A 9879-nucleotide genomic window follows, 5' to 3' on the forward strand; every position below is an offset into this window, starting at 1 on the left:
GGGCCCCACCTTTTTTTTGTTAATTTGTGTGTGAGACAGACATGTGGGTCCCACGAAGTTTTTTTTGTTTTTGGGATCGATTTGCCACATAATTGCCACGTCAATGCCACATCATATGAAGACCAAGTCAAATTTGCCACGTATACGCCACGTCAGCCAAAACCGCTCTCAAAACCGCTGAGGGACCTCATCTGCACTGGTTTTGACAGTTGAGGGACCCGTTGTATCTGGTTTTTCAGTTGAAGGGCGAAAATCGGATTCGTTGACAAGTTAAGGGACCTGAGATGAACTTATTCCGTCTGGAAATGGGTTCGGTTTTTCTTAGAGGGAATAAGTTCAACGGAGATACCTCAACTTAACACCAACATTGTTTGAGGTCCCTTAACCATAGAACCAGAAATGTGTATCCCTAAACTATGTAAAACCATTTAAAAAAGGGACAATTTCGTTTCTGCCCCTATTTTGATGTCTAATATTGATTTTACCCCTACTTTTTTCGTTTTACTTTTTTGAACTGAACGCTTGTTTTGCCCCTACTTTGGAGGTGAAGTTAACGGTGTTAAGTAATTGACAAAATGACATTTATACCCTCTCATGTATGTTCATTAATTATGTTTTTGTCCCAATTTTATGCATGTAGCTTTAGAACTTTATTTTTGTGAGTATATTTAAAATTAAATGAAGCACATTGACTAGTATCTAAAGGAACAGATAATTACATTTTACAAAATGTTGTTAAAATTTTGTTTAAGTTCTATCAAAATGCTGAAATTTTGTCAAAATTCCATCAAATTCAGAATTTGTCCAAATTGTTATATTAGTCAATGCACGTCATCTAATTTTAAATATACTCCAAAAATAAAGTTCTAAAGCTACATGTATAAAATGGGGACAAAAACATTATTAATGAACATACATGAGAGGGTATAAATGCCATTTTGTCAATTACTTAACACCATTAACTTCATCATCCAAAGTAGGGGCAAAACAAGCATTCAGTTCAAAAAAGTGAGGGTAAAAACGAAAACCCTAAAAAGTAGGGGTAAAATCAATATTAGACATCAAAATAGGGTTAGAAACAAAATTGCCCCTTTAAAAAAGGTCCTGAGGCAGTATACCCGCTGCCGCTCCCCCAAAAAACGAAACAGAAGAGAAAAAGGGAAAAAAAAGAGATTGCTGATTAGGATTGTCGACCCCATATTTTTTTCACTTACATGTGGGTCCCACATATTTATTTATTTTTATTTTTTTGTTGACTAGGATGCCACGTCAGCAAAACCGGACAAAAATTGAGTCGATACTGCCATGGGACCTCCTTTGAACGGTTTGAATAAGTTTAGGGGTAAACATTTCTGGTTTTACAGGTAAGGAACCTCAAAAAATCTCGCTGTTAAGTTGAGAGATATCCGGTGAACTTATTCCTTCTTAGAGCGAGAGAGGTCAGCTGTGTTACCCCGATACGAGGATACGGATACGGATACACGATACGGGGATACCGGGATACGGCTATTTTCGAAAAACATGGATACGTGGATACGTCTATATATACATAATAAATTAAAAAGAAACAATGCACTCCTCAAAGAAAATGGGAGAATTGATTGCCAATAATTGAAAGATAACTAATAGAGCAATACACAGATACATTAAAGCTTAGAATTGTATAGCTTTGACCAGACCAACAGTACTGCAGTAGTACTGGATCTTCAAAAAGTCACTTATGGCTTTGTAGTCTTACTTTACGGTGTCCAATATCACAAAACTGATGTTCTCCTTCCCCGGCCCCAACAAATCGAGATCCAGGATGCCTTGAACCGTCAATACACGATACTTACCTCACTTGAATGAAGCAATCCCTAACCGCGGGCAGAGGTGTGTGCTGCGTGCGCTAAGCTAGGGGGGTGCGGCATGCGGCGGCGGCTCCGCAGGGCATGGCGACGATGCGGCGCCTCGGCGGCGTGCGGCAGCAGTAGTAGGCCCCGCATTGCAGAGCGGCGGCTCTACCGTTGGGTAGGAAAAGATGGACGCGGCGAGGATTGGTATCCCGTGAGAAGTTAGGATTAGATCGTACCTTGTATCCATGCGTATCAGAGAAGTATCCCTAATTATTTCATTTTTCTGAAAATCAGGAAAATAGAGGATACGTACGGGATACGTATCGGAGCGTATCCGAATACGTATCCGTATTCCTTTACGTATCCGATACGGATACGCTCCTCCCCAGCCGTATCAGGGTATCCTAGGAGGTCAGTATTGCAGCTTTTGCTCAACATATGCTTGAGGAATTGGAGTAGTTAGTTCAACCCAAATCTGCGTGACGTCTCGTTCCTTCCTTAAAAGAATAATCTTGTTTAGAAGTAAAGCGTTTTAGTATTAGAAAGGGGCCAAAATGTTCGCTTAACGAGAGGGGCTTATTTTGCTATTGTAGTGTTGTGCACAGCAAGGTTTCGTAAGTACAATGTACATATATTAACAACCTATAATGTTGTTCCCCATCACGCAATACCATACTCCGTATTAGATTAGTGCTGAACCGGGAAGCCAATGAAGCCTAGTTTTACACGGTAATCAACCAATATCCTAAATGGTTTGCTGATATGTCCATTGCTCATATGCACGCTTAGCTTATATCCTAGCAATATTTCTGGTCTAGACTAACATCATAACGTGATTTGTGTGCGCAGCCAAAAAAAAAAAAAGAGATTGAAAAGAAATCACCGTCTTGTATTGTGTGGTTAACAACAAAAGCACTCACCTGTCACCCCCTCCCGCACTCGCCGTCGCCATCGTTCGTGGACGCACTCCCCCACTCCCACTCCCTCGGTTTTTCACCGCACGCGCACCTGAAAGAATCAAAGAAACGCCTCCGATGCGCTGCGCCATGATCAACCACCGACTTTTTGACCACGCGCGCGCGCGCGCGCAAAGCGCCCACCTCCTCACCGTGAACACCGTCCCGTCCCCACTCCTCGCCGCGCTGCCAAATGTACGTCGCTGCCACCTGCCCAACGGTGAAAAAAAAACCCCACCGAAACGCTCCCGCTGCCTCCACGTCTCCACCTCGCACCGCGCCAAGGCGGCAACACCCATGCCCATTACTCCGTACTACTACAGCAGTGGCGGTAGCAACGCGAGAGGCCGTGGTCCGTCACGGAGTGGCGCGAGAGCTGCTGCTGCTGCTACCTGGCACGGGGAGGAACAAACAAACGGAAAGAAAGGGGATTCCTTGCTTCCACAGCCACCAAAAGTAAAACCACCCGGTGCATGGTGTTGGTGGCCGGCCGCCCATGCCATGGCTCCCTGACCTTTCCGCGGCTCAACTCTCCCCCATCCATCTCCCACACACACATCCACTGACAACTCTGCACGAGAAACGCTTGGCCCCAACTGTCATCGCACGTTGGCGCTGAACTGGTGCGCCTAGGTTTGGTACCAATCGGGTAACCCATCCCAGCCTCCTCGACACCTGTATCGTCAACCCCGGGACGAGACGCGAGCGCAAAAGCGACTACAAAGATACACACCGCACCACCACCACCACGCACGCAAGCACGCCTCTCGTCGCGTTCCGTTTCGTTGCGACGCCACGCGAGCCATGCTGTCGCTGCCGCGTCGTGTACGTGTGTATATACGCCGCGCCGGGTTGTAGCGTAGCGCAGCGTGGGAGTACTACACTGCACTGCATCGCGCAACCAACCAACCACCCACCACAACACAACCCTCCTCTCCTCATCATCACTCGCTCGCTCGCTCTCGCGCTTTGCGGCAACTGGCGGTGTCTCCTAGCCCTTGCCTGCCATGGTGTCGCTAGCCGGCTCCCAGATCCCGTCGCCGGGGCAGAGTCCGTGCGCGGCGGCGCGGTCGCAGCGCCGCGGCGCGGGGTACTCCATGCGGACCATCCGGTCGGCGCTGCTGCAGCCGGACTCCTGCCCGGGCTCGCCGCATGTGGCGGCCGCGTACGACGCGGCGGGGGCGGACTCGGACATGGAGAACTTGACGGACTCCGTGATTGATTTCCATCTCAGCGAGCTGGCGGCCACCGCGGGGCCCGCGCACCCCGCGGCGGTGGCCAAGTCGTCGTCGGCCAACGCGGCGGCCACGGAGATGCTCGAGCTCTCGCGGGACTTCAGTGACTACTCGAGCTTCAACTCGGATATCTCCGGCGAGCTCGAGCGGCTCGCGGCGGCGGCGGCGGCGGTGGTGACGCCCAGATCCGACGCGCCGCAGGTTGGCGCCGTGGATCTGAATGAGCTTGAGTCGATGGATCTGTCCGTCGAGGCGGCGCCGCTGGAGCGCGTGGAGCCGTTCGTGCTGGCGTGCGTGCGGGCGCTGGGGCCCGACGCCGCGCCCGACGCGCGGCGCACCGCGGCGGCGAGGATAAGGCTGCTGGCGAAGCACAGGTCGGACATCCGCGAGCTGATCGGCGTGTCCGGCGCCATCCCGGCGCTGGTGCCGCTGCTGCGGAGCACCGACCCGGTGGCGCAGGAGAGCGCGGTGACGGCGCTGCTCAACCTCTCGCTCGAGGAGCGGAACCGGTCGGCCATCACGGCGGCGGGGGCCATCAAGCCGCTCGTGTACGCGCTGCGGACGGGCACCGCGTCGGCCAAGCAGAACGCCGCGTGCGCGCTGCTCAGCCTCTCGGGCATCGAGGAGAACCGCGCCACCATCGGCGCGTGCGGCGCCATCCCTCCCCTCGTCGCGCTGCTCTCCGCGGGCTCCACCCGCGGCAAGAAGGACGCGCTCACCACGCTCTACCGGCTCTGCTCGGCGCGCCGGAACAAGGAGCGCGCGGTCAGCGCCGGCGCCGTCGTGCCGCTCATCCACCTCGTCGGCGAGCGTGGCAGCGGGACGTCGGAGAAGGCAATGGTGGTCCTCGCCAGCCTCGCGGGCATCGTCGAGGGCCGCGACGCCGTGGTGGAGGCTGGCGGGATACCGGCGCTTGTCGAGACCATCGAGGACGGCCCGGCGAGGGAGAGGGAGTTCGCCGTGGTGGCGCTGCTGCAGCTCTGCTCCGAGTGCCCCCGCAACCGCGCGCTTCTTGTCCGTGAGGGCGCCATCCCACCGCTTGTCGCGCTCTCGCAGTCCGGCTCTGCCCGTGCCAAGCACAAGGTAAAACCTTTTCAACTTTACATTCCTCTTGTTTGCTAATGTCATATCGGGATTGGATATTTGGGTATGATTTGCAAGATTTCTAGTATGTCAATTTTCAAGTGTAGATTTTGGGTTTGAGCTTTTGGTGTGACTGAAGCTTTTGGATAATTGTACCGAACAGTATCCAACGAATTCACCTGTTAGAGTTTGATTGAAGTCTGATTACCATTATAATAAGTACTGAAAAGTACATTAAACCTAGACGGAGGAAAAGGTTCACTGTGCACGTACCTGAGTTTAGGTAGATTTCTACTACCTGATTATTATCAAAGCTGTTTAATTCAGCCCTGGTTTCTATTAAGAAAACCATCATGCTAGCTAACACGCAATGCAGATTTGCAGTACACTAGTTGTTGACTTGTAGATTCTTTTCACATAGTGCAGATATGCACTTTATTAATTATACATATCTTAGGTACAGTCTTGGATTTGCTAAACCTTCGAGGTACAAGAGGATGCACGTTCACTCTTCTGCAAGTCAAAACTGCAGTACCTTTGCTGTTAGCTTGGTCCTTCGATTTAAGAAACATTGCTTAGTTCTTACTCCCTCCGTCCCACAATATAAGGGATTTTGAGTTTTTGCTTGCAATGTTTGACCACTCGTCTTATTCAATTTTTTTTTTGCAAATATAAAAAACGAAAAGTTGTGCTTAAAGTACTGTAGATAATAAAGTAAGTCACAAATAAAATAAATAATAATTTCAAAAATTTTTGAATAAGATGAGTGGTCAAACGTTGCAAGCAAAAACTCAAAATCCCTTATATTATGGGACGGAGGGAGTAAACAATAAGTATATTAATTATTTATATGACAATTATCATTTTGCCACCATAGTCTAGCCTGTCGTGCTTTATCTGCCTAGTTGTACAGTCGGATTGGAAAGAGCACCCCCGAATGTGTGCTTCACTAGTTAGCTATCTAGATTTACTGAATCTGAAATCTGCTTCCAAATTTTGAAGACACTTATGTTTAGCTGTGTGATTTGCAGGCTGAAACTTTGCTTGGGTATCTCCGCGAGCAACGGCAAGGAGGTGGTGGCTGCAGGGTTGAACCCGTGGCAGCTTCGAGCTTGGCCAGGTAATGCTGTAATCATGTGGTCGCAGTATGCTTCGCTCTTATTTAACCTCGTGTGCTCTGTTCTTGGAGAATGGAGTAGCTGTGTAAGGAGGGGTAGAGATGATCATCTGTAAATAACGGTTGATGGCTTTGGTTTGGTAATGTGAATACAAATGTGGTTTGCGAGTGACGGATGGTTAGTTGGTATAACTAACATCAACTGAGAGGAGGATCCAGCCATCCAGGGGGTGGGGACAGAGGGTTTGGATTGTTCGTAACTGCTAAGGTGACGTTGAATTTTAGCTGTGTACAGGATGCTAGGGTGGTATGCTTGCTTGGCTTGGAAAGGTTATAGGAGAATGATGGATCATCAACCATGTCTTTTTTCCTTCTGGTTTGGAGTCCGAATTCCCCTGTTCCAATTTATCTAGTGTGACTTATTTTGCAAATATTTCATTATTCTCTTTGCTCCATGTGGTTTCCTTTTCTTTTCCTGTTGAATCAAGATATTCTCAATTGTGATGAATATACTCAACTCAACAACTCACATGTCCATGACTTTTGGGACCAGGACCCGCGCGTGTAAGTGAGACATGAGGTAAGCAAAGCTTGAAATGCCAACTTTAGGTCTGGCAAATCCTGAATTTCACCTGGTTAGCATGCATCAAACTATGAATACTCACCTTTTCTGTAACCGTATATTTCATCCGTTCCAAAATATTGCTATCTAGTACTGGATGATTATGTCCAGATTTATAGTATTAAGATGTGTCACATTCAGTCTTACTCCTACCTCTGGAAGTGCTGCTCCCAGCATCTGGGTTACATACAGCTACACATAATGTTGCAAATTTGGTTATGGTCAGGACTCAGGATAGCACTACTGCGCTATGGCACCTTACTCAGCTGTCTATCAATCATGAATTGTGCCTGGCAGTGTGTTGGCCATGTTGGTAGCATACAACTTTAATGTGATCAATGTTAAAGCCAGTACTACTGTTTTTAAACGTAACTCATGACGGTGTGTCGAGACGTTTGACGAGTGTGATTTTAACCGTTATTTTTTGAGTAGTATGCAATGCAAGAGTGAAGTATACTTTTGGTTAGAAATCTAACAATGCTACTTTGATACTACTCCACAGTGTAATCACATAGTTTAGAAACTACCGTGGGTCAAAGCATGATCAGTCTAAATTGTCAGGTATTTGTGTGGGAGCATCGAGTACGATCTGGCCGACCATTTTACTTGCTACTAGTTGTCATGAACAACGACACTTATTATAATGGAGGCTGCCCTACGTGTACCGTTGGTTTCTATCAATCAGAGCAGCAACACATGAACCAAAAATGAGTAAACCTCTAGCTGAATCATGATAGCAACGGCTGTTGTTCTGCTGCACGATAGTTCGTGAACCGTGTGTGGCTAGAGAGACTTCATCCATCTCCTTGCAACTTTGCACGATCTCAGGTCATTGTCTTGGCTAGCTGGCCTGGTTTAGGATAGCTATTGTATCCATGGCCCCCCCGGTATCCTGTACCCTTGCTAAATGATTGGCCCCGTCTTCAGAGAGAAGTTTTCAAGTTTTCTCCATCAGCCTGCACATTTGCACCAGAATATGACCTTTCTGACGAAACAAACCAGATAGTAGCAAAAATCTGAGGCGTTTTCAGTCTATGGACGCCATCCAGTTTGGTCATATGACTCGCTCTTGGGAGATATCCCTGTGTGTGGCTTTCAGTTCTAGTGCATGCCAGGATGTGACGGTGACGTCGATTCGATCTGCTTCATCCTTCGCTGTCGATACGAATGTGTAGTACTTAAGCCTGTAGAGATTTGACCGATCAAAATGAAGTCTTAATTAAGCGGCCTGGCCATTAAACTCAACAAGCAAGCCAAATTCGCCTGTGGTTTATTAAGGTCTCGTCTCTCTCTGCTGTGTACGAACAGCTTGCAACAGCGAGGGCACATAAATTCATGGATATCTCAATAGAAGCGTAGTACTATCATACGGGCTTATTGCCTGTGTGCTGGTAGCCTGGTACAGAAAGAAAACAATCAGCAACCAGCTTCACTTTGAGATAAGTGCTAAATTTGATCGTTTTCTATACTACTAGTAGTTGTGTACTCCATTTGTCCTAAAATATAACTATCTAACATCTGATTAGATGCTTGTACTACAAATTTGAATAGACCATTCAAAAAAATAGTAAATTAGAATCAAATTGAACGTATCTTAGTATTATAAATTATATGGGATATGTCCAATTCGATTCTTTACTAGTACTCCATCCATTCTAAAATATAAGGCACAACCACCATTAACCCAAAGACCAAGAAATAATTATTATTATCTTGTAGTTTGGATCATCCTAATAAATACTAATGTATGCATCCAATAGAATTAGATAGCATGAGAGTAGAGGATTTAAAAATAATAATAATTTAATGGAGAAGATGTCATAATTAATTGTATGCTGGCATATATGACTTATATTATAAATCATCTAATAAAAGTGGTTGTGTCTTATATTATGGAATGGAGGGAGTATATTATAAGGATAGTAGTAGTAATTTAAGATGTACAGCCGACCGCAAGGCATAGAATATGCGTCTGATGTTATCTGGTGACCTGTAAAATATTGAGCCGTGATCTGTAAAATACATAGTACTCCAGTACACGACACAGCCCCCCGTACCTTTGCCCTCCTCCCGACTGATGAATCCATGGAGCTCTCTCTCTCTCTCTCTCTCTCTCTCTCTCTCCGTTCACAGACTGTACAGCACTCGGCGAGAGCAACGAAACGACACACACGGGAGCCGCCTCCTACCTGAACTTGAAGAGAGAAAACAATCCTCGACCGTGCGCTTACGGCGACGGCGTGGGGGTCGGGACATGGGACTCCCTCGCTGGCGTGGCGAACCACCGCTAGATTGGCAGCATATGCGCGCGAGGCCGGCGGCCGCGACCGCGAGCGTAGTGCGTCTTTTTTCCGGCACGGAGACGAGGGATGCCGCGGATGCGCATGCATCGTAACGGCATGGCCATGTGCGCCGCGAGAAAATGCAGCTGCGTTGTACCATCAGGGCTACTGTGGAGTGGTGGGGCGGCAACTCATCTGCTGTTGGGAGCAGGGTTTACTGTACCTAACTGTAAAAAGTCAGACAAAATGTATGAAAATTTAAATTATTTTTAAAATCTGTTTGGATTGGTGGGATCACTGCATGGTTACCGTTACCGTACCCTGACAATAAACCCGATTAACGTAGTAACCGGTGTTTATTGTCAACCCTGATTGGAAGCAGAGACCAGAACTATTACCCTCGGGTGAAATCCAGTAGTAACCGGCCTGTTACGAAATTCCGTTCGACAAAATTTCAAACTTAAAACTTAGGGCCCCGTTGAAACGCAGGAATGGGAAAATGTAGAAATAGGAAAAACGTAGGATTTTGATAGGAATGTAAGTGTAAAACAGAGAATTACAAAAACACAGGAATGACCATTTGATTGGACCGTAGTAAAAACGCAGGAATTAGAGGAGAGATAAGGATTCAAAGGAAAGTTTCCATGAGGTTCTACCTCATGTTAGAATTCCTCCAAAACTTGCATGGCATTTGACATTCTATAGGAATTTCATAGGATTCCATAAGATAAATTCCTTTGATTCAAAGG

At 47.1% G+C, this 9879-nt stretch overlaps 1 protein-coding gene across 1 annotated transcript; it reads left to right on the plus strand.

The window, feature by feature from the left end:
• The first annotated feature begins 3552 nt into the window (after positions 1–3552).
• On the plus strand, positions 3553–6681 carry LOC127780039 (U-box domain-containing protein 4-like). Its single transcript, XM_052306998.1, has 2 exons — positions 3553–5109; positions 6141–6681. The coding sequence occupies exons 1-2, from the start codon at positions 3799–3801 to the stop codon at positions 6231–6233; spliced, it is 1404 nt and encodes a 467-aa protein (XP_052162958.1). The 5' UTR covers positions 3553–3798; the 3' UTR covers positions 6234–6681.
• Positions 6682–9879: the final 3198 nt, after the last annotated feature.

Source organism: Oryza glaberrima, chromosome 7, assembly GCF_000147395.1.
Source record: "Oryza glaberrima chromosome 7, OglaRS2, whole genome shotgun sequence".
NCBI lineage: Eukaryota > Viridiplantae > Streptophyta > Magnoliopsida > Poales > Poaceae > Oryza > Oryza glaberrima.